This window comes from Acipenser ruthenus, chromosome 5 (assembly GCF_902713425.1).
Source record: "Acipenser ruthenus chromosome 5, fAciRut3.2 maternal haplotype, whole genome shotgun sequence".
Taxonomy (NCBI): domain Eukaryota; kingdom Metazoa; phylum Chordata; class Actinopteri; order Acipenseriformes; family Acipenseridae; genus Acipenser; species Acipenser ruthenus.
In genome coordinates, this window is record NC_081193.1 from 32,136,710 (window position 1) to 32,162,408 (window position 25,699).

The 25,699-nt window shown below is 37.5% G+C and overlaps 1 protein-coding gene across 3 annotated transcripts in view; it reads left to right on the plus strand.

Annotated features, from left to right (window-relative positions):
- The window catches only part of LOC117403068 (TGF-beta-activated kinase 1 and MAP3K7-binding protein 2-like), a 61,852-nt gene extending 36,398 nt beyond the window's left edge, over positions 1 to 25,454 (plus strand). For 2 of the 3 annotated variants that reach the window (XM_059023990.1, XM_059023989.1), the window contains 5 exons: positions 20 to 1,676; positions 8,470 to 8,630; positions 14,876 to 14,969; positions 19,763 to 19,843; positions 22,143 to 25,454. In XM_059023990.1, the coding sequence (XP_058879973.1) occupies positions 20 to 1,676; positions 8,470 to 8,630; positions 14,876 to 14,969; positions 19,763 to 19,843; positions 22,143 to 22,291 (2,142 nt within the window). In that variant the 3' untranslated portion in view covers positions 22,292 to 25,454. The remainder of the gene's footprint in view (positions 1 to 19; positions 1,677 to 8,469; positions 8,631 to 14,875; positions 14,970 to 19,762; positions 19,844 to 22,142) is intronic. The other variant, XM_059023992.1, reaches the window with a different exon arrangement.
- Positions 25,455 to 25,699: the final 245 nt, after the last annotated feature.

Genomic DNA, 25,699 nt, shown 5'->3' on the forward strand with positions numbered 1-25,699 from the left:
ATTTTTTTCTCCTGTTTAGAACAAAAATAATTTGAATGCCTGTTTTGAATTCCTGTCCCATGAGAGCACCAAGTATCTTTATGGAGAAGGCGATCTAAACTTTTCTGACGATTCCAGCATTTCCGGACTTCGAAATCACATGACCCAGCTGAACCTTGGCTTGCAGTCACAGAATGTGTATCACCCCTCCGGCTGGGAAGGAGTTAGAATGAATGGCAGCAGGACTCTGTCCCACAGCCTCAGTGACGGGCCCCTCCAGGCTGAAAAGACAAACAGCGAATTTTTTCAGCAAGAACCCCAGTCAGCTCCTGTGCAAGGGGCTTCCAGCTTAAACGTCTTTGGCGTTATGGACACAACGCGAAACCCACATGCTCCACAGCACCTTGGACTTTACCAGTTGGGTGGCAAAGGACACTCTGCAGGCTCTCAACAGGCACCTAGGTTTAACCCTATCACAGTCACGCTGGCCCCCAATATTCAGACTGGCCGAAACACCCCCACCTCTTTGCACATACATGGCGGGCCCCCGCCTGCCCTAAACAGTCCCCAGGGTAACTCTATCTATATCCGGCCTTATGTCACTCAATCTGGTACAACCCGACAAACTTCGCAGCAGCAGCAAGCGGGCTGGTCACAATTTGGTCCCAGCTCACAGCAGCAGCAACAACAGCAGCAGATCTATCAGATCACCCATCCTTCCCAGTTGCCTGGCCCCTGTGCTCTCCCATCCCAGTACAGCTCTACACATACCTCAACGCACCAGCCACAGGGCCACCAGACGTCGCACGTCTACATGCCCATCAGCTCACCCACTACTGCCCAAGCGCCCCCTTTCATCCAGGCTGCTCCTGGCAGCCAGCCTTCCTCATCTTCCTCCTTCAGCCAGTACAACATCCAGAACATCTCCACAGGGCCACGCAAGAACCAGATCGAAATCAAACTTGAATCACCCCAACGGAGTAACTCCAACACCACCACTGCAGTGCTGCGCCCTGGAGGAGTAGGATCAGGCGGTGGCGGACCTCGTTCATCCTCTTCCATTGCTGCCACCTCCTCCTCTGCTGCCACCTGTTCCACAACACCCTTATCCATCAGCAGTCAGTCACTGAGTCGCAGCCAACCCACCGTTTACATAGCTGCCAGCCCGCCCGCTTCTTCTGCTGCTGCCGCTGAAGAGGCCCCAGTGGCTTCCTCCGGCTCCCGCACCCAGCCCAAGTTTTACATTTCAGCCAACGCAAACCCCACGGGTGATGACCCCAGTGTCCGGAACCCACCCACACTGTACATCTCGGCCAATCCACAAATGCCAGGGACAGCTGCCTCTCGGAACATGGCAGGGCAGGTGAGCATGGGCCCCGCCTACATCCACCACCACCCGCCCAAATCCCGGGCTTCCATGGGCAGTTGTGGCACTGCCACCTCGCCCAGGGTGGTGGTAACTCAGCCCAATACCAAATACACTTTTAAAATCACGGTCTCTCCCAACAAGCCTCCTGCTGTCTCCCCTGGGGTGGTGTCCCCCACCTTCGAAGCCACCAATTTGCTCAGCGTCCCATCTGATCACTTTGCTGAACCCGAGGTCCATCATGTTTCGGACCCGCTGTTAGTGCAGAGGGAAAGACCTAGTGAGGCCAGGAAACTCAGCATGGGAGCAGATGATGCAGCATACACACAAGGTATTATTGGCTCTTTTATTTTATTAATAGGGTTATCTAATTTTATTTAAAAACCTGCATTTGTACTACTACCATTTTATGAGTGGATGTAAAATAGAAAGAAATAACTACTTACATTTTAATTGGGGGCAGGGATGCAGACATCTTGTTTTTCAGTGGTGTTCAAACCTTTTTATATACTGTAGCATATCTTGAGCAGTGTGTTTTTTGGTGGTCTAGGCATTTTATGAATTAACCAAGACTAAATCATTTTCTTATCTGATTTGCATCACCACAATAGTCCCCTTTTAATTTCATTTGTATATTAGGGATGGGCATTTCTGTATCTAATCGAATAAACATAATTTATGTAAGATTAATAAATTATACTATACATCAATGTGCCACTGGCTAAAAATGTTTATGTAACACCAAAATGGAACTAATGCGTAGAAAAATAACAATCAAGTAGCTATTTTTATAACATATCATTGGTAAATATGGTACATCCTTCCTTGTCTTGGTATACACTGCTACAGAAGCCTTATAAATACTCAGCTGGCTGTACAGAGTCTGGATGAATCGTAGCAGTGTGCGTGCCCTTAAAACCAAAATTATGCAGATTTCAGTCGGGATGTCTTCAGATTTGAAGATTGAACATGTTGAATCTTTTTCAGACGCAGTTCCGTTCAGACGTGATCAGTTTGTCTGGTGCGGCGGTTGCCGACCAAGACTGACTGAGACTGATTAGTAATAAGGGTGTCAACCAATGGTGAAGCCGGTTTAAGTGACATAGCTTGTCATACAAGATTTTTTTTAATTTTTTTTTTATTTATTTCTTAGCAGACGCCCTTATCCAGGGCGACTTACAATTATTACACATTATTTTTACATACAATTACATTATTTTTTACACATTTTACATACAATTACCCATTTATACAGTTGGGTTTTTACTGGAGCAATCTAGGTAAAGTACCTTGCTCAAGGGTACAGCAGCAGTGTCACCCACGAGGGATTGAACCCACAACCCTCCGGTCAAGAGTCCAGAGCCCTAACCACTACTCCACACTATGGCGGAATATTGACAGCTTTAGTTCCACAGGTAAAAATACATTCGTCTTGAATTGCTCTGTGTCCCGAATTCAAAAATACCAGATATGTGCACATTTGAATAGTTTTTTAGGCGTTTACTATTCAAAGGTAAATGATCAACTTACCTTTTTATTATCAATCTACTGGCAGCCTAGATTTTCTTACTGCGCAAAACAGAAGTAACCGGTGCGTCGATCTCCAGTAATAGGTCACAAATCACAAGCCCCCTAGATCCACACGCTGAGAAAAAACCTCCAAAGTCAAATAAAAATCAACAGGTTGGATTTTATTTACCATAGGCTAAAGTGTAGTAGACAAACTATACAAAAAGTCAAACACTGCCTGAAATGTTTGCAGGGTGTAAATGGTTAATAGCTAAATTAACAGGCTAAGCGCTTCTTTTGGTTGCCTCGCGGCGCAGTCTCTGCTGTCTAATCAGCATGCGATGCCATGTATAATATGAGGGTCACTATGTTGGGCTAAGTTAATACAAACATGTGTACAGGGCAGCATTAATTAAATCTGCATACATAGTAATCACCAGTATCTAGTCGTGGTCAGTAATTCAGTCTTAGCAGTGTGCGATACCCAGTCGGGAAAAACTCAATTGTGACGTCAAACCAAAACTGAGCACAACTGATCACAGAATCTGCGCATACTCAGATGAGATCAGTCTGGACGGCTTGAGTCAGGCTGTGTGCGGCGGGCTTTAGTGATCATTTCACCCATTAGGTTTGTTGTTCGCTCCTTTGTGGAGTGCATTTGGTGGAGCAAGCTATAATTGTTCATTGTGATTTTACTGCTTCTTGTGCAAGGCATACTCTGTCTCAGTCAACAGAGCCTGAGGCTTGCGGCTGGGCATCTATCTGCATGTAGGTGGATACATGCTTGTATCGTAGGTGGTTATTATTGTCCCCAGCACTCCAGATAAGGTTTTGGGTCATTGAGTAATTTACTATCCAATTTAGACACTGTGGGCCATATATATTTTTACCAGTCATTTTAGAAAGGTTTTTATGCATCAGGTATGTCCAACTTATTTTGCATGTTATTTGACATCAAACCAGAATCATGTCAGAATAAACAGAGGCGCAACCAAAATGTACCTTTTTTTATTTTTTATTAAGAAACGCTAACAGAATATAAAGATATGTTGTTTAGGTGGAAATGTTCTTTTGTTTCTTGAAATACCAGACTTATTAGTCATGTGTTTCTGGCAATTCCCAGGCAGGCTTCAATTAGCTGGCCCGGCATTTCTGTGATCGATTCTCTAGCTACCACATGCAGTATATTCACAATTGACCATTTTGATGACGAGAGCCAGTGAAATACAAGAAGCTTGATAACTTACAAAGTCATTCTGTGCAGCAAAATTGCTATGTGTATTCTTTACACATTAAATTTAAGTATCATATGTAATTCAGTTTTTTCACTGTGTAAAGCACCCAGTATGCAGCTTATCTGGAGTGCTGAATGTCCCTGTGCTGTTCATGTTGCTCAGTCTTTTATCGCAAAGTGAATTTTACTGTTTTAGTGTCTACTTTGGTAAAATGTCCCCAGACAAGTTTTATTGGCTGCAATCTTGTTCATGTCCTATGTTATGTTGGCTTGCTTATTAATATTAAGCACAGCGGTTTAAGTATAAATAATTATACCACGATTGCATGGATGAAGTCTTTTTTTTGTAAAATACCTCTGTTTTGTAGTCTTTTGTATTTATTCAATTGAATAATTAATTATAGTTTTAATATGTGCAATGGTGCATTACAACCACTTTGTTTACCCATATCTACAGTATTGGTATCACCTTGCACTTTTAAGAATGCCTGTTTTATTTTTGTCTTTTAGGAGCATGAGTAATTTAGAGCCATAGAAAGAAATAATATTTATTTAATATGTATTTATAGTAAGACGTTGAGCTGCAGCAGCAAGCTTAGTGTGGTTAATGGGTATGTTCAGACTATTTATATTTGTTGCAATACAAGATACGTTATAAGGTTAACAATTTACAATTTTCGAATCCATTATTCAAATAAACGATAACCCGTGCCTATTCCTATTCTGTATTGTTGAAATGGGAACTACACACTCAATAAGGAGCTTTGGTCTTTTAATTTGTTCAGACCAGTATAATGTTTGCATGGTTGTATGAAAAATTGAGGAGGTCCAAGAGTTTGAATGATTCCAGATGAATCCCTAATCTCTTTAACTTCTGATTTCTGGGGCTCCCGAGTGGCGCATCCAGTAAAGGCGCTCCTCGCAGGATGTGCCCTATAGCCTGGAGATCGCTGGTTCGAGTCCAGGCTATGTCACAGCTGACCGTGACCGAGAGTTCCTAGGGGGCGGCGCACAATTGGCTGAGCGCTGCCCGGGTAGGGAGGGCTTAGGTCGGCAGGGGAATCCACGGCTCACCGCGCATCAGCGACCCCTGTGGCCGATAGGGCGCCTGTGGCTCTGCAGCGGAGCCGCCAGATCTGTGTTGTCCTCCGGCACTATAGGTCTGGTAGCATTGCTGTGGATCTGCAGTGCGAAAAATGACGGCTTGGAAGGAGCACGTTTCGGAGGACGCGTGTTTCAGCCTCCGTTTCCTGAGTCGACGGGGGGGTTGTGAGCGGTGAGCCGGGGATACAGATAATAATTGGGCATGCTAAATTGGGGTGAAAACCGGGGTAAAAATAATTGGCGACGACTAAATTTAAAAAAAAAAAAAAAAAAAAAAAAAAGTCTGATTTCTGCACTACACCCATTTGTGGAGCACTGCTGATTACCTTTATTCTACAACTTTCCAGAACTGCTGACCTCAAATAATGCTAGGCAGATAGAAATAAGGATTGGGTTGGGGGTTGGAGCTACACTCACTATTGGCAACTGTCAAAGCTGTTGTTGTTGTTTCTGTTTTTTAAATAGCCCATTGAATATGTAACACTAACTGTTAGCACGCATAACAATCTTTTATATGTGTCTGCCTTGCACAAATGAGAGAAGTTTACATTGTTGGGTGATTTCATCCAGGTGACAGATGCTTCCAATCCCAGTTTGATTTGATTTGTGTGGTCCAGTGGTTAAAGAAAAGGGCTTATAAGCAGGAGTTCCCTGGTTCAAATCCCAGCTCAGCCACTGACTCATTGTGTGACCCTGAACAAGTCACTTAATCTCCTTGTGCTCCATCTTTTGGATGAGATGTTGTAAGTGACTCTGCAGCTGATGCATAGTTCACACACCATAGTCTCTATGTCGCCTTGGATAAAAACGTCTGCTAAATAATAATAATAATAATAATAATAATAATAATACATAGCGGTCAACCCCACCAATAATGTAAAAATAGGCTGTCCTTCACCTTTATGGAACCTGCCACTCTCTACCCAAGTAATTATCCCAAAATGATTAAAGCACTTAAGATCTAAACCTAAAAACAAGTCTTGAATCATGCTGTGCTTACAAAAGTTTCAACAAGCTCAAACTTGGCCACAAGATGTCAAAAGCCTGTTTCAACAACAGCATACCAGATGTGGCTGAATTTACAGTAGCCCATTTAAAGTTTTAAACTAGGCCATTGACTGGTTTTTCTCAGGCCTGCTCAATATTTGCAAAAGCTAAGTCTTTCAGAAATATCTGAATAATTGAATCTGCAGTTACTGTAATAGTAACTTGTTATTTTTTTTTTACAAAGCATAACATACAGTGCCTTGCATAAGTATTTACCCCCCTTGGACTTTACCACATTTTGTAGTGTTACATCCTGGAATTAAAATGGATTTAATTAGGATTTTTTGTCACTGGTCTACACAAAATAGTCCATAATGTCAAAGTGGGGGAAAAAATCGACATATTATTATTCAAAATTATTTACAAATAAAAAACTGAAAAGTCTTGATTGCATAAGTATTCACCCCCTTTGCTGTGACAACCCTAAATATGCTCTGGTGCAACCAATTGCCTTCAGAAGTCACATAATTAGTTGAATGGAGTCCACCTGTGTGCAATTAGTGTCACATGATCTCAGATTAAATACACCTGTTTCTGGAAGGCCCCAGAGTTTGTTAGAGAGCATATCTAAACAAACAGCATCATGAAGACCAAGGAGCTATCAAAACAAGTCCGGGATAAAGTTCTGGAGAAGCACCAATCAGGGTTGGGTTATAAAAAAATATCCCAAACTTTGAACATCCCATGGAGCACCGTTAAATCCATTATTAAAAAATGGAAAGAATATGGCACAACCATGACTCTGCCTAGAGAAGGCCGTCCACCAAAACTCAGTGACCAGATAAGGAGGGCATTAGTCAGAGAAGCAACCAAGAGGCCAATGGTAACTCTGAAGGAGCTGGAGAGATCCACAGCTGAGATGGGAGAAACCGTCCATGGGACAACTATAACCGGACGCTCCACAAAGCTGGGCTTTATGGAATAGTGGCGAGAAGAAAGCCATTGCTGAAAAAAACCCATATCAAATCCAGTTTGGATTTTGCCAAAAGGCATGTGGGAGACACAGCAAACATGTGGAAAACGGTTCTCTGGTCTGATGAGACCAAAATTGAACTTTTTGGCCTTAGCGAAAAACGCTATGTGTGGCGCAAAGCCAACACTGCTCATCACCCTGAGAACACCATCCCTACGGTGAAGCATGGTGGTGGCAGCATCATGTTATGGGGATGCTTTTCATCGGCAGGGACTGGGAAACTGGTCAGGATTGAGGGCAAGATGGATGGAGCCAAATACAGGGAAATTCTAGAGGAAAACCCGTTTCAGTCTACAAGAGACCTGGGACTGGGGCGGAGGTTCACCTTCCAGCAGGACAATGACCCTAAACACACAGCCAAAGCTACACTGGAGTGGTTTAAAAACAAGAACCTGAATGTCTTAGAATGGCCCAGTCAAAGCCCAGACCTCAATCCGATTGAGAATCTGTGGCAAGACTTGAAAATTGCTGTTCACCAACGGTCCCCATCCAACTTGACAGAGCTTGAGCAATTTTGCCAAGAAGAATGGGCAAAAATTGCAGGATCCAGATGTGCAAAGCTGGTAGAGACTTACCCAAAAAGACTCACAGCTGTAATTGCTGCCAAAGGTGCTTCTACCAAGTATTGACTTGGGGGTGAATACTTATGCAACCAACAAATGTCTTTTTTTTTTTTTTGTTTGTTTAATTAGCTTTTGTGTCACAATAAAAAAATATTTTGCACCTTCAAAGTGTTAAGTATGTTGTGTAAATCAAATGGTAAAAATTAAATCCATTTTAATTCCAGATTGTAACACTACAAAATGTGGAAAAGTCCAAGGGGGGTGAATACTTATGCAAGGCACTGTATTAATTTTAAAAGTGTAGCATATTAATACATAGAAAAACAGTTTCTGGTACATTTAGTTTAATATTTTAACCAATTTTTTGACGGCAGTGTTTTGACTCTTTGGTGAAATGTTTATTTTAGGCTAATGTAATGATCTAACGGGTTGAACCAGATACACATTAAAAACAAGATAACGGTCTAATATTCTAGTAAATCTGCCATCACTATTTCAGTTGCTAATAACTCATAAACCATGTTGTCTGCAATAATTATATAATATACAGTCATATATAATATACAATCATATTTGTTTATGTATTTGAATGTATTTTTTGTAATCAATTTGTATAGTGAAATATTTAACAGGTGCATCATTGCTACATTTTGAACGCAAGTTATGATATTTGTGTCGCTAAACTCCCTTGCAGCTTTAATGATACATCAGAAGGCTAGGATGGAACGGCTGTGGCATGAACTTGAGATGAAGAAGAAAAAGCTGGAAAAACTAAAAGCAGAGGTCAATGAAATGGAGAATGACCTTACTCGAAGACGTCTACAAAGGTCCAACTCTGCCTCCCAAATCCCTTCAGTAAGTTGGTTCCTCCTTAGTTAGACATGTTTGGAGACACTAAACAGAAAGCTCAAGAAAAGCAGACTACAGTTTAATTTAGTTTATTCACTTTGTGCCTGCCAGGGCCAGCACTATGGCAAGCCAAATGATCATTTAGAGATCTCAAATTAATTTATAGATAGCTCTAAATCATTTTCAGGTATCTCAAAATGTTTGAGATACCTTTAAATCATTTTTAGATATCTCTAAATCCATTTAGAGATGTCTCCTAAATAACTTCCTGTTCATTTCGAGATATCTCCTATTAGGGATGGGACGAATACAGCGGTTCCGAATAATTTTCCTTTAAGGTCTCACTGAACCAACACATTTCAATTGAAAGCTGGTTAAACTTTTAAGTCACACAATTAGGTTGTGCTGTGTGTATAATCTCCAAAGTGCTTTCAGTTAAAAACAAATTGTCCTCACCAATTACGCCAATCCAATGCTTCTCCTTTGATCACTGAAATTTGAACACAGCCAGGCTCTGTTGTAACTGAGCAAAAAGCTTTTAATGAGCAATTTAAAGTGCTTTACTCAAATTTGTATACTTCTGAATCTGTTATGGATCATTCTTTAATTTAGTGTTGCGCAAAGTTTTTAAATGCCGCCCCCCTTTTTTAGCATACATTTTGTCGCGCCCCCCTCCCCCCATATTAAAACGTTAGACCATAACTTTATATTTTCCCCGATTTCGTGTAAATTGCATATTTTTTCCTTAACTACAAAAAAGTCGAGATTTAGCTAAATATATGCGTATCACAAATTCAACATTTAAAATCAGTGTAGAAATCTTTTTTTTTTTTTTTTTTTTTTAAACTTCGAGTGAACATTTTGACATGTAAACCTGGGTTTCTAACAAATAAATCAGCGAATTTAAATATTTTGTTTACACTTGGCAAGTCAACATTTAGCTAACATTTCTAACAAATAAATCGAAAAAATACATGTAACTTAACTCTTTTGTTTGTTTTGTTTAAACTTGGCGATTCAACAGTTACCTGACAGATACATCTGAAAAACATTATCGTTCAGCAATTAAATCTTAGGTTTTCACAAAATACAGTATGCACATCGGGAGCGAAGCGAACAACACGAATACAGCAGGAGTACAAAAAAATGAAGCTGTCATAAAAAGAAACGACTTTTGCTCCTTTTGTGGAGATGAAATAAAATAAATAGAACACAGAAGAACATGGGAACACCACACACTAAAAGAAGGAAACAGTTTAGGGAATACCACCGGCTTGTGAAAGAGCTAAAGTGATTATTATTATTGGTCAACATTATTAAAACAAAGAAGCATAATTTTACAGAAATACGAAACCAGTGTGTGGCGCTCCCTGTCACTTTGACTAAAATTAAGGTGAAATAGAGAGATACATACCATCAATTTCCAATTGTTCTGCTATTTTTTGACATGTGGCATCCTTTTTATTGTCTTTAACCACGGACACTGGCGTCATAAGGAACATTATATTTTTTGACTTTAATAATTTAAATTCTCGTTGACGTTGATTTTTTTTTTATTTCTGTGGTAATGCCTGCGTGAACAAGACACTGACAGTCTGACAGCCACTACCTTTGAGCTTATTTCTGATTGGTCCATTGCGACGCGAACAGCGCGTAGCAAAATACAAATAAAACAAATTTATTTTTATATTTGCTCGCTTCATTCATGCCTCTTGCTTCGCTTGCGTTATGCATTACTCAATTTAAATCAATAGTTTTAATTATTTTTGCTCACGTCTTGTGTGCATAGCTCTTTTTGATTTGGCATTGTATGTTGCAGAGCTGCACTTACACTCCAAATTTTAAGAATTTGTTTGTTAACATTTTATGTATTTAGCTTTTTTGTATTTACAGAACTGCCCTTTAGTCATAGTCACACCCCCCTTAGTGACTCTCCATGCCCCCCAGTTTGCGCACCACTGCTTTAATTGACTCTTTCTTTCACCATCTTGTCTTGCCTTGTATTAACCTCCAATCAAAGGCTAGCTTAGAGGAGCCCTTTTCTATTGAGGAAATAACAGGCAATTAAATCAATGAAAAATGGGAAGTCTCCTGGACCTGATGGTTTTCCGGTCTAAAATTTTCGGCCCAACTCTCCCCATTTTTGATGTGTCTGTTCACTGAATCATTTAAGTCACAGTCTCTCCCCCCTACACTTTATCAAGTTAAAAAAAGAACAAGGACCCTCTCGAATGCAGCTCGTATCACCCAGTTTCATTACTTAACGCAGATGCCAAGATTTTGGCCAAGGTTTTAGTTCGCAGGCTCGAATCAATTATTCCTTCTATTGTTTATTTAGATCAGACAGGTTTCATCCAGAACAGTCACTCCTTTATTAATATTATATATACATCTTCCGCTCACCCAGACCCTGGAGTACTTATTTCATTAGATGCTGAGAAGGCTTTTGACTGCGTGGAATGGGACTCTTTTTGCTACCCTTCAAAAATTTGGATTTGGTCAAAACTTGATTTCTTGGATAAAATTACTCTATACACCCTTTTGCCTCGGTTCGTACCAACAATATGAACTCTGGATACGTTCCTTTGCATCGTGGAACCCGTCAGGGATGCCCCCTATCCCCTCTATTATTTGCCATTGCAATTGAGCCCGTTGCTGCTTCCATTTGCAATAATCAGCATATTAGTGGGGTGGTTCATGGTGGATTGGAGCAAAAGGTATCTCCTGTATGCTGATGATCTCCCTCTTTATTTATCTGACCCTTCTACATCCCGTTCTCATGTTCTGTCTACCCTGGACCAATTTGGTAAATTTTCTGGATACAAACTCAACTTACATAAAAGTGAATTATTTCCAATCAATCCTGCTGCAACACATTGTCAATTTGCTAATCTACCTTTCAAAATTACTTATGATAAATTTACATATCTAGGAATTTCTGTAACAAGGTCCTATGTAGATCTCTTAAATCTAATTTACCGCCTTACTGAAACATATTAAAGATCTTACCCGCTGGTCCAATTTGCCTCTCTCGCTTGCTGGCCGCATTAATTCAGTTAAAATGAATGTGCTACTTAAATTCTATTTTTATTCCTAAATCTTTTTTCAAGTAGTAAAACTATCCCTTAAGATTTGGGCCCAGTTTAGACAGAATTTTGGTTTTCAGTCTCAATCAGTGTTCTCTCTCTCATTGCTATAAATTATAATTTTGCACCCTGGTGCAATGGCATGGTAAGGGTCTGAAATTTGTGAAAGATCTGTATATTGATGATAATTTTGCTTCTTTTGAGCAACTTTCTCAAAAATGTAATATTCCAAATACACACTTCTTTCGGTACTTGCAGATTCGACACTTTGTGCATAGTAAGGTGACTCATTTCCCTAATTTACCAGTTGAATCCCCCATCGATTCTCTTCTTAAACTTAATCCTCAATGTAGGGGTATGATTTCTAAAATTTACAATTTTATTTTTTCCTTACATTGTCCTTCAATAACTACAAGGGCTGCCTGGGAGCAGGACCTTGACTTTAATTTTACAGATGACATTTGGGACTTATTTTAAGAGTACACTCCTCTTCTGTTTGTTCATTTGGATTAGAGATGTCATGCAATTCCTCAAACTTGAAAAAATCAGATTTACTCTTAAGCGATCTAGTATTAAATTATATACTGCATGGCAGCCCTTTCTCATATTTTGACACCTTACAACTTACGGCCCCCACTCCCTAACTCCTATTATTGTTGACTGCACTTTCTCGCAATAGTCCGAGACACAACTCTTTCCCATTTATTTATTTATTTATTTATTTATTTATTAATTATATATTTATTTTCTTCTTTCCTCTCTCTGTAGGGTCCTGTGTTTAATGCAGGTACTCTTGTTAATTTACTGTATGCTGTACACTTGTAGTTAATGCTAATAAGATGATTTAGCCTATACATTTTATTTTTGTATTTTCAATTGTTACCAAACAGTAATGCAGTAATCTTCAATGACTTTTGTTTTTCTCATTGTTTCTGTATAATATGTTTATCTTATTGTGTGTTTTTTTTACGTTTGGAAAAGCAGAAAATTAATAAAGAATTGAAATAAAAACAAATTGTCGCCTTTTAATCTGTAGACAGGTGAGTTTTGCGTGGCCGATCAAGATCCACTTTATAAACACATAAGCATAACAGTAGGATATAACGTCTTCATGTAGGGTTTAAAAAAAAAAAACGGAACCGACGTTTATTTTGAACATGGTGATGCTCTTAAATTATGTCATTAGGTTCTGCAGAGTGCTTTCGAATTGAGAAGGAAATTGTCAACTTTTAACTGTCCAGTTATCATGTATGTTTTGCCTCCCCTCAAGCGGGCAGGATAGAGTCTTGCCCGCTTCCGACTCGGACCCGCTACTACAGGACCCGACCCGAACCGGCAACCCGCTGCAACATCGTCTTCTTACCCGCGACCCGTCCCGCTTTAATAAGACCTGCAACCCGACCCGAACCCACAAGTGTTTGTCCTTTACCTACTGCCAGACTGAGTTTATATATAAGGATATACACCGTGGTAGCTTTCTCTAGTGGTCTGGATATATTTTAACATTGTAACATATTTAACTATCTCTACTTACTTTACTATAAAATACCTGTCTATTCCTTTCGTGCCACCAGTTGAAAGGGAGCTACACCTGTGCTTTCACAGAGATGTACCAGTTTTGTGGCTGTCATTTACAAAAACATAATGACAGGTTTTACAAGCAACGAATCCAGTCATGTTTATTATTTTCATTCGCTACGATTCCAAAATAATTCCACGCTTCTGATTTACCTCTCAAACTATAATCCACTACATGAATAAACCCTATGCTATCTTTTGTTTCACCTCGTCCACAGACATTTTAATATCGCCAAGCAGACGTGATAAAAAGATTTTGCGACACATCAAACAAGCGAGAACACTGCTTAGTCAGCTGACTCCTCCCTAATCGCCTCCTGGTTTTGGTTTTTTGTTTTGACCCGCACTGGAACCGCAAACCACGAAAAAGTTCACATTCCAACCCGAACCTGACACACTTTTCCGGGTCTCCTGCGGGTACCCGACCCGATGCAGGACTGTACCACACGAAACTCACCTGTCTACAGATTAAAAGGCAACAATTTGTTTTTAATTGAAAGCACTTTGGAGATTATACACACAACACAACCTAATTGTGTAATTTTAAAAGTTTAATTGGCTTTCAATTGAAATGTCTGTTCAGTGAAACCTTAAAGGAAAATTATTCGGAACCGCTGTATTCGTCCCATCCCTATCTCCGATATAATTTAGAGAAGTCTCTAAATAACTTCCTTTTCATTTCGAGAGATCTCTAAATTATTTTGAGATATCTCTAAATGAACAGGAAGTTATTTCGAGATATCTCTAAATGACAGTTTGGCGTACCATGCTAGCAAAACATTTAATGTTATCTGTAAATCAATTTGAGATATCTTTATTTCATTTTTAGATATCTCCATATGAAATTAAGATATCTTCAAAGGGGTTTATTTACCAATATCTCATATTCACTTAAAGACCTCTGCAAATGATTTACAGATATCTCTAAATATTTAAAGATATCTTGAAATGCAATTTGAGATCTATAAATGATCATTTGGCTTGCTATACAGCACAGATACAGTACATCTCAACAGTGTGAGCACTAATACAAAAAGAAACCTAAATTGTCCATACTCAATAAAATATAATACAAATACAATAAAATAATTCTGAACCAGTAAACTGGTATGTCAAAATAGAGTAAGAATACCTCCTGAAATAAGCTATTCTTATGACAGTTTAGCATGAGTTGAGAGAATACGAATCTGTTGGAAATATGGTGGCGCATGACTACTGTATGTCTGTCACACTTACATTTTTACACGCACATACAGTGAATGTACTGTAGGTCATAGTGTTTTCCTGATTACTCTGATGTTGTATTCACAGCTGTAGTGGAAGGATGTAAGCTACAACATTTTTAAAAATCTGTGCTGCATTTACAGTACTGTGTTTGCCGTGTTTAAGGCATCATTGTATTTATTTATGATCTAAATAATCGGAGAAATACTGCTAAAAACAGATATGAAAAAATGATTTGTCATTTATAGTAATGTAAGGTTCCTGGCATCCAGTAGCTAATGCTCAGTAACAGTCAGCCATGTGCTTTGTGTGGCCTACAAAATGTGCACATTATCTAACCTTTTTTTTTCCTTTTTTTTTAAGCTTGAGGAAATGCAACAGTTACGATGCAGAAACAGAAAACTGCAGATAGACATTGACTGCCTAACCAAAGAAATTGATCTCCTTCAAACAAAAGGTATGGTGGTGGTGTTTGTATTTTTTTAAAAAGATGCATGTTTTATATCTATATCTATATCCATTCATCTATCTATCCATCCATGTGGCTTCAACCGCCCGAGGCATGCTGATGTTAAAGCAGGGGTCTCCAACCCTGGTCCTGGAGAGCTACTGGGGCTTCTGGTTTTCGTTTCAATCTTTGTTACTTTATTGAACCAATTACTTTATTGAACCCCTGTATTAGATTATATCACACACCCTGAAGTGACTTATTGTGCTTATAAAATTGGTTAACTTGCTCTTATGATTACATACTTTTTATTTTTCAGTAAAAACAAGTTTAAATTGCAGTGAGTTCGTTCTGCTATTGTCGATATTAAATGCACCACAGCAAGCACGTTGTATATTTGATATTTTCATTAGCGCAATCAGAGAGCTAAATTTAGTGAATGGCAGTTTGTTTTATTGCAGTCAAGTAAGCTGCTGTACATTTAATTTTAATTCCCTAAATATTTCGTGTTTTTTTTTTTTTCTCAGCAGTACACTTCATAATTACAGTCGTATTTCTATGGGTTCTGTTTTCATCTTTTTGGTCAGTTTGAGAAATAAACTTTGTTTTCCCTGCAACAGATGACCCTGCTTTAGTACAAAACTCAGCTACATTACTGTTTTTCATTATGGTAACGTTTTAAATTACCGTGCTTGTTTCTTTAACTGAACAAATATTATCAGCTCATCTTCTAAGTAGAGAATCTACGCAATTAAATCATCCTTAAACTACTGTCGGTAAACAATGTTGTGTCTGCTAAATGCAACAGATGAAAAAAATCTTCATTAATTATTTTTGTTAATGGCATGTGTGCAACACAGAAATCGTGTATTTTGATTTGTTTTTCAGTGCTTTTTGCTACATGATTTGCTGTGTAAATGCCATTCTAATTTCTTTTTGCAATTAAGAAAATTTACATGTTCAATAGTTTTATACAGTATTTCTGTGTTTGCATGTAAACGTTTGACATCTTTCGTTAAATAGACTTGTAATTAAAGCAGTGCATATGACATTTTTGGTTTAGACTAGAGTATCATAACTGTATGGGGATTAAAAAAAAAAAAAAGAACTATGAAGTGTCAGTAACTGGAATCTGTAGATTTTTTTTTTTGTTCCTGTAAAATCAACTTCAGCGAGTGACAAAAATGTTTAAGCTAAGAGACTTATGTTTTATTTAAGGATTGGGGATCACCAACCTGCTTAAGTGTAATCTCCATTTTAAGTGTATAAATATTTCACAAAAATTGGTTATACAATTAAGCAGGTTACACTTAATAATAATAATAGTAATAATGGTAACGTAAGACTAACTACCAGCAATGTATTGCTGATACTAACCTTTTATGAAGTGCTCACTACACAAACTTGTGACGGAGTGGAGTCCAGTCTCAGCAGGAATCCTGTAGAAGGATATTCCGAGTTGTTGTTGTTGTTGTTGTTGTTGTTGTTGTTGTTGTTGGGTGCACCAGCAGAAGAGGAGAACAACATAATCTGGCATGGTAAAATCAAAAGTTTAACGACAGCGCTTTAGTTAAAGGCAGAATTTCGTGAGGCATGCTGGTTGTGCTTTGTGATTTCTTTTTTTTTCAGTCAAAGTTCCAAGCAGTATTTATATCATATGTACTATAACATTAATATTATTGTGGGTCAGATGTATTTTTAAAAATTACATTTATTTAAAAAGTTTACTTTTATTGTTGTTTGCCAGTATTGCAAGTACAGTTGTAATATATCTTAGAATACAGAATCAGCAATACAGCTATGGCCAAAAGTTTTGCATCATCCTATAGAATTAACTAATTTTGCTTCATAAAGTCGAATGAAACCTGCTGAATAATGTTAGTTAACCTTGAATTACATACCACTAGTTTTCCATATACAGATGAACTCGTTTTATATTACCTTACTATCATGCCCCGTTTATTATCACAATTTTTCAAAAACCACTCGCCATGCACCATAGGTTCTTTGAGAAATTACCTCTCAGTAACATCTCACAAACCCACTTACTGTCACGTTTTGTGCAGCCTGTCAAATGCTGCACGCCTGGGCTTTACTTAGTAACCACAGGATATAATTAATTTCCTACGCAACTAACAACCAATAATCATCTTGGCTGATGAAATTAAATTTTGTGCAGCCAGTCAAATGCTGCGTTGGGCGGTCTTAACAGGATACAGGTCAGTTACAAAACACAGTCATCACAGAATGTTTCTTTTAAAACTTACTTATTTACAAAAAAAAACACCAAGTGCAACACCTACTTGATAGCTGTCATCAGTCGACAATGCATGCCTTTTTTAGATAATGACCCAAACTGTTTTGTTCCAATTAATGATACAAAACATATTTGTCCTGTAGTAAACTATATGCATTTGTTTAAATATAAAGAACTACTAAATGTACAGTATTAAAACACTTCTCTTTAATTTAGTGTTAGTTCTTTATTGTTTTCTCGCACTCATAATGTGCTGTCATAGGCAAATGTGAAACCTGGTATATATCACAAACTATGCCTGCACAGCAATTATGATATAAAGCGAGTTCATCTGCCTTAAGTTGTCTTTGCCCACCAATGCTTTTTGACCACCAGTATGGCCACGTCACATGAAAAACCTCAATTCAGCACCTCTGCATTTCTATATCAGCTGACGAGGGTCAGGCTTATATCCCATCATGACTTTCTTCTTAGTGGTATAGCCTCTATACATGAACCCCCAATATCTCTGACAAGCACCTGGGTACAGATTTTTATGACATCACGAAGAAGAAATAGGTTTTTTGTTTTGTTTTGCTTTGCTTTTTGGTGCATATGTATGACTGTCATGTACTATGTATCACCTTTCAGTATGATAATACAACAAAATATGGACTGAATGATAATACCCAAAAATAATCGTAATATTTTTTAAGAAAGTAGCCTACGGAAATATAGTATTTGGTTGGTGGATCGTGCCAGTTGCCAGCTTATTTTGAAAACCCTGCTAGCTGCTGGAAGTTGTATTCCCCTAGAAGCGGAAAGAAGTACATTTTCCTTGTAGGTGCTGCTATTGTAATATAAACTAGCAGTTATTTCCTGAATTGCATCCTGCTGCTGGTTGGTAGCAAGGGATTTATGGTCTGTCTGGCTGAACCTCAGACAGGTTTTTTTCCATATACTAGTAAAATGACTTTGGGGAATACATAACAACTTCAGGACTTCTGGTACTTCAGGTCAATTGGAATGTAAAGTATACTTTTATATAATAGACTTAAATTAAATGAAACTTTTGCAATAGCACTTAACTACAGTAACACATTTTCTAAACAAGGGCCAAATATTACTGTAATTGTTTAAATATTCAAACAAAAAACACTGGAAAAGCATGATTACTGGTAAAATTGTGGTCAAATTATTCCTTATACAATTTATTTTATTTTATAAACGGAATGTTCGGATGCTGCACGCTGATTGGCTGTTGAAGACTTTTTTATTGATTTGGATGAAACAAAAAGAAATGGACTTAAGTTTCTCTTTCTCTGGAAAAGCTACGTAACTGCTCTTTCCATCAACACACCCTCTGGTCTGGTGCATAAAGTCTGAGAAGGTCAGCGTCTGTTTAAACCTGACAGCTGTGTTGTCACTACAGATGAAAATGGACTAGAATTCATATCCTTAAACTACAATGAAGAAACAAAAAATCACAAAGCTTTTAATGAAAGAAAGCAAGCCACTGTGGATTTAGAATGCTATGCCCAATAATCCCCTGTGCTGTTTTGAGTTTTAAAAAAAATACATCACTAAAATACCTCCTGATGCTGGCAGTTTTTTCTTTCACCCTTGCCAAATTACCTTATGCCATTTAAATGATGAAGCTATCTGTTATAGGACCTACTCTAAAACCAATGTGAGTAAATCACCTTGCTTCAATAATACTTTGCTTACCGCTGGAATAAATTAAATGGAAATGTTGAAAACCTCCAGTTTTTAATGATTACAACAAATACTTTGTTTGAGGGACTATTTTTTCTCCAAAGCGGAAGGATATATAATACAATTGTTTGTTTGTTTGTTTTTTTTAAAGAAAAAAAACATGTTTTGGTTTTAAAAAAACAAACAAATAAATAAATAATAAATGGTCTGTTTTATAAGCGGGATAACACACTCCAGGGTTTGTGTGTTGTGTTGCATTAACATATGGCTTCACTACAACCCAACTACAGCTGTATGTTAATGCAACACAATGCACAAGCCCTGGAGTGTGTAATCCCTTACATAATTAAAAGGTTTGGTGCTATTTTCATGATATGGTTCTAGAAAAGTTTTCTGGGACTTTAATGTATCTACTTCATTAAAATACAAAGAAATTAATTTAAAAACAAAATAAATGCTCCCACACAGCTCTTTTATTTATATATATTAATGTGGAAAAATGTAAGAAAACACTAAAGACGTGTGCTTTACATTTATGTGTTTGCCATGTATTCCAGTCTCACATAACAGAAAAGTTGCTCAGCATCACAATAATGAAAAATGTACTGTTTTCCCAGTCCAACCTCATCCAACAAATCAAAATTTACTGTAGGGTGTAAATCCATAGCTCTGCATTTTGAGTTATTCCAGAACTAAAGAAGTCCTATTTATGGTTAACAATGGGTTGACCATAAATAGGAGAAAATATATCCTAAAAACCCTGAGAGATTGCTTTTATTCAGCATCCCTGTGTTTTCTTCATATAATGTGCTGTGCAGTTCAATCACTATTTTGTTTTATTTCGTTACAGGACCACACTTTAATCCCAGCGCTATTTATAATTTCTATGACAACATTGGATTTCTAGGTCCTGTTCCACCAAAGCCCAAAGGTACTGTATCTGTTGCTGAGTTGTTTACAAAGGGTAACATTCTTGTTTGTTTTGGAAGCAGTTTTGGTACATCTACCTGGTGGTTTCATTTTGTCATTGCCACATTAGGAGAGACAATAAAATGACAACACTCTTGTCAAAGGACCTGAATAGATTTTAAGGAGGGATAACCAAGCCTTTAGAATCCTATTAGCTCTCATTGGCATTAGCAACATGACTTCAGTAACTGTATAGGAGTTTATGCAACATATACCTCTTCAGATATTTAGTAGGTTTTAGACATTGTTTTAATCTATATATGTTTCACTAGTAGATACAATTAACTTTTTTTTTTAAACACTTTTGTAGAATACCTAAGGGACTAACATTTTTAATGTCCATCCTGTGAAAAACATTTGTTTTATTCTATACAAAACCAATTAAGTTAAATACAAGACCACGTTTATATCAATAGTCTGCACATGTTTATTACTAATGTGATGCAAAGGTAAGAAATCGCAAACCCAAGTGGTGTTCACATCTGTTAAGCTATTTGGGTTGCAGGTTACTTTTATTGAGATCAGCAGGTAAATGTTAGTCCTTGCGTCATCTCTTTAGTTTCTAGCTGCAGCTCAACTCTTGCAGCTACTTTTAAAAGCTGCAGGATCTGCTGCAAGGTCTATGTAGCCAGCTTGCCGGAGCTGCGTGTGACATCACGCAGCTGACCCTGTCAAACAGTCAGCTGCACAGAACTACACAGATCTGCAAGACTCTCCATGACTAAAACACCCCTGCAATATTGTATATGTTGTTGCTCGGTCTCATTAGCTTCCTTTAATTTATTTTTTATTCCACTACCCAGGTCACTCTTGTAGTAAGTGGTTACTGAAACAACAAACACACTATGATGCTAAAATTAGCTAGTTGCCAAATCCATTTTATATTTCATTTTGCTTTAGGAAAGGAAAACATTTCATTGTTTTTCTCAAATGTGTGTGGGGCAATTTGGAACTAGTTTCTTACCTGCCTCTAGGTTTATTAAATACAAAACAGATTTATTTTAGCTCCTAAATGATAACAGATGTGCATTAATGTACAAAAAAACTGTTTTTTTTTGTTTTGTAATTATTTTTTTTTTTTTTAAATAACCTAAAAAAAGATGTGTTAATAAATAAAAGACAAAGCTGTAAGATGAGGTGACATGGCTTTTCGGTCACTCAAACTAGGTGAATTATTTATCTGATTTATAAATTCCAGTTTTTGTATTTAGATTTTATTTATTTTACTTAACAGATTTACATTACATAATGCATTTATTTTCAATTGCTGCATTACAAACCTCATCCAAAATTGTATAACTCCCTGGAATTACAAACTTCCAGTAGTGGCGTGTTTACTGTGAGTTGTACTTAGCACACATTTTGGGAATTTTTTTTTTTTTTTTTTCATCTGAGCACAGTCCATCTCTGTAAAATGCATAAAATCTGCACATTTTTTTCCTTGAAAAATAATTCCTATGTTGACTACATTATTTTATAGTTGTCTGAACCTTTGTATCAGAAAGTCATGTTTTTTTGTTTTCTCTGATGATAGTTGGCTATAGATAAAGACTCTGAAACCTGTTTTACCTCTTGCATACCAGTTTGAACAATTCCATTTGCTCTCTGTATTTTGTCAAATGAAACACATTGTGGTAATTGTGCTGACAGTAAGACATGACTCAACCGGTTTTATAAAATGGCTTTGGCAAGCCTGTAGCTGTCCATCTGAAAAGCATTTAACCCATAATACCCACTTTATGTGGTTTGTCTCCTTTTTGAATATTATAGTAAAGGGTTCTCATTTAGCAAAAAAAAAATCAGTTTTAACTAATGTTTAATACTGGTGCTGCAAAACCAGTTTTATTGTAGAACTTGAAAGCCTTTACAGCTGTAGATTAGAAGACCCTGGGGGCTGGGAATGTTGTCTTTACAACATGTTCTTGTTTTTCTTGGCCTGTCTGTGGTGCTGAAATACCTCAATTTACTGCCACATATGTTAACCACAGTAGGTAGAGACAGTGGTGTTTTTTTTAAGCCTTGTGTATTGTTTACCATCAGAGCAACACACCATAACATCCCTCTTACCAAGTATATCTCAGATAATCATCAGTTATTAGTCGTATTCAAGTTTGCGTGTGTGTGTGTTGAATTGCAAAGGCACATTTCATAACCACTATTTGGCAGACCACTAACTTCCTGGATTTTTCTTCCCTTCAGCAGAATGTTACAAACATGTATTTATATGTGTGTTTATGTGACCTTTTTGTTTCTTCCCCCAGCAGAGCAGAGATCTCTTGCAAAAACACCAAAGACTGTACCAGACACAGAAGAGGATGAAGGGGCTCAGTGGAATTGTACTGCCTGTACCTTCCTGAATCATCCAGCCCTCAACCGCTGTGAACAATGCGATTTTCCTAAGCATTTCTGAGCCAACAATTTTCTTTCAACATTTTTTTCTTTTTCTTTTGTAGAACAGACTTCTAGAGGAGTAGGAGGGCATTCTTTTCTTTTTATCCTGTTGGTAATAGGTTACGGACAGTGTTTTCTGAAGCTTTTCATTCAAATTCTTGCTGTAAAACAGCAGATGTTGTCCACTGAAGGCTTGCCTGAATAGTGTTTACAGGTTGTGTGCTTAAAGCCCTTAGAGCTGATAATACCTCAACTTTGGGTCGATAGCAGTGGGGGGTGGGTGGGGGAGGGGGGGAGAACCTGTTCAGAACTGGCAAATCGCCTGGCTTTATAAAATTAATAATAAAAAAAAGCAAAAACACTTTCACAAGATGCCTCTACCATATGCAGTATTACCAGTGCCTCCCTTTGGCGTCATTAAAACATGGAGCTGAAAGGTGTTTTGCCCTTTTTTTCCTGTAATTCTGGGGACAAGACCTAAGTGATTCCTAGTGGAAAAACTCCACTGTAACACTACAATTGAAGGGAGAAACCATAAAAGGAATTACTTTGATAGTCTAGTTGGTCACTTTCGTTTTAAGAACAGGAAGTTTCTGATATCACTGCTACCTTTACCTGCCTTGTACCCCCTTCCTTGATTGCCTCTACAAGCTCTACAGTCAAATCAAACACACATTGAAAAGAAACTGCATGCTTTGTCTGTACAGTACACAGTGAAAAAAATACCCCAACATTTTTACTGTACATAGTTTTAGAGCCTGCTTTGTGACTTTGTTCTTCACGCTGAGTTTCTTGTAGTTCCTATATGTATAGTGTAATAGATTTAATAACTAACCTCCTTCTTTTTTTAGTTTCAAACAAGTAAACACAATGTCCCTTTTAAGCTTTTACTTGATATCTGTGGGAAGCGAAGCCTTAATTAAAAAAGAGCAATATGAAACTATGCACAATTTTAGCTTTTTCTGCTCAGTCTGTTCATTGTGCCTGTAAATGCTGACATTCTATGTAAGATCTGCAGATGCAGCTAAGAAACAAGTTATGTGGAACTTAAGTGGCAAAAATGTTTAACAAAATATTGGTTGTATGACCTGTTTGAATTGTCACACTTTTTAAAGAAATAAAGGATTTTTTTTTTTTTTTATAACAATAAGTGGAAATACAGACAAGACAAGAAACAGGCGGAGTTGTCGACATGTCTTTGCTCATTTGTGAAGTCTAAAAATAAAAAAATGGTCTATGTGTTTTCAGTATGCTTATGAGAATAAAATTATATATACCGATGCACAAAAGAAATGCAACACTCAGGTCTAATGGATTTAATCAGATATTTTAAACATTGATATCACAGAAAATGTGAACAATAATACAGATCAGAGAATCATGATAAGTTTTCAGTATGAAACGGGAAACACTGTCAGAATGAAAACATTACAAAGTTAGTATCGGTATGACCTCCCTGGGCATTAACACAATCCTGGCAGCGTTGACGCATAGACCTGATCAGCCTCTGGATATATTGCTGTGGGATGTGCCTCCACTCTTCCTATGGCACTGGTTGGTTTGAACAATGCAACAGTCAGCATAACGCTCACCATGACGTCTCCACACACGTTGTCTCTTCCCTCAGGTCTGTCAAGGGCAAAACAGCATTAATCCGTGAATAAAACACTCCACCACTCTCTGCCTCCACCTCAGGTGTTCTCTGGCCCACAGAAGATGGCGATTTTGTCTCTCAGCTGTCAACATGTTACCCCTGAACGGCCTCCGAGCATGCAAATCATTTTCATGCAGATGGCGAGCGACAGTCATTCTGCTGATGTGCAGGTTATTTCTTTCTGGAATTTCTCGTGCTGTAGCCACTGCAGTCTGAAAACGATTACGCAGATGGATCAGTTGGATGTGACGGTCCTGGGCCGGTGTGGTGACCCTCTGCCTTCCAGGACGTGGCCTGTCACTCACAGGGCCAGTTTCCTGGTTTTTCTGGACTAGTCTGCTGATAGTTGATGCAGAACATCTCATTCTCTGGGCAACTTCTCTCAGACAGGCTGCCTTCAATCATGCCGATATATCATTACTCAAGTGGGGCATGTTTTTTTGCGGTTCTTGTGTTAATTAAAATCATGTCTTCGAATGGCTATTTATACAGATTTTTAATCAACTCATTTTAGCAATTTTAATTCAACTCAAATAACACTGAGCACCTGGTGTTTTTATGAAATCACATGACTTGAACTCAGTATTTTGTTATCCCGAGGAACAATACTACTCAATCAACAAATCTGCTCACTATTTAAAATGTAAATAACATTATGTATGTTCCCAATGAGCTATTGCTGTAAAACTTACACTGTTGCGTTTCCATTGTGCATCAGTTATATATATATATATATATATATATATATATATATATATATAAAATATGGTTTAAATGCAATGCACTATATAATATATATAATAAAATGGTTAATACAAGACTATATGTAATGGTTTGCGATAAATCTGAATTTTTTGGGGTTATTTTGTTAACCAGGTGTTTTGATGCTGAAAGCACACATACCATTTTTGTTTAGACCCTCGGTTTACTTTCATGCAATGTTTTATGAGAAGATTTAAATGCGATTAATTCTTTAAATTATGAAAAGGATAATTGAAAGTTAATTGTGATAAATGTAAGTAAAGATGTTTTTCTTAAGTGAAATGGGGCATTTAGTGCAAAAATACCACATTTTGAATTTTACTTCTACCAAAACTTTTTTGTTTACTTTTTTAATGATAAATTTTCATGTAAAAAAAAAAAAAGGTTTGTCACATGCTGTGAGATGCTACAGCAGTTTTTTTTCTTTCTTTATTTTCTTTTTCTTTTTGTTGTAGAATGAAATTCTATAAATGATCTATGCAAATACAAGGAAGCCTTTGTTGCTAAAAGACTTAATTTGTATATCATGGGAATACATTTGTTGGTAAAATCCCAGAGCTGTATCTCTGAAGCACTTACATCAACCTTTTTGTTCCGGTTTTCAGTTTCATCTGCAGTTCTATGTGAAGATTGACAAATTGGTTTATTCCTGTTTTATTAATAAAACCTAATTTGGATATCTAAAGTTGGTTTTTTGATTTTAGCTGGGAAAACTGTCTTTGTAACAGATAAGTTATTTGTAAAAATAAAAATAAAATCGTCTGGATTTTTGCTTGTTTATTTTATGTCTATGGGAATTAAGATTATCACAGTAAGCACATGCCTTTGATTTCAGTCGCCCTTTTGCAAGGCCACAATTAAAGGCTTCATTTAGGGCTTTTATTTGGAACAGATAAAAAAAAAAGCAGATGGAGCGCAGTTTTTTTTTAATACACTAACATTAATGTGTACGATACTTAAGTGTATGTGAAAAAGTCTTTAATACATCTTTTAAATAAATTACCTTACACC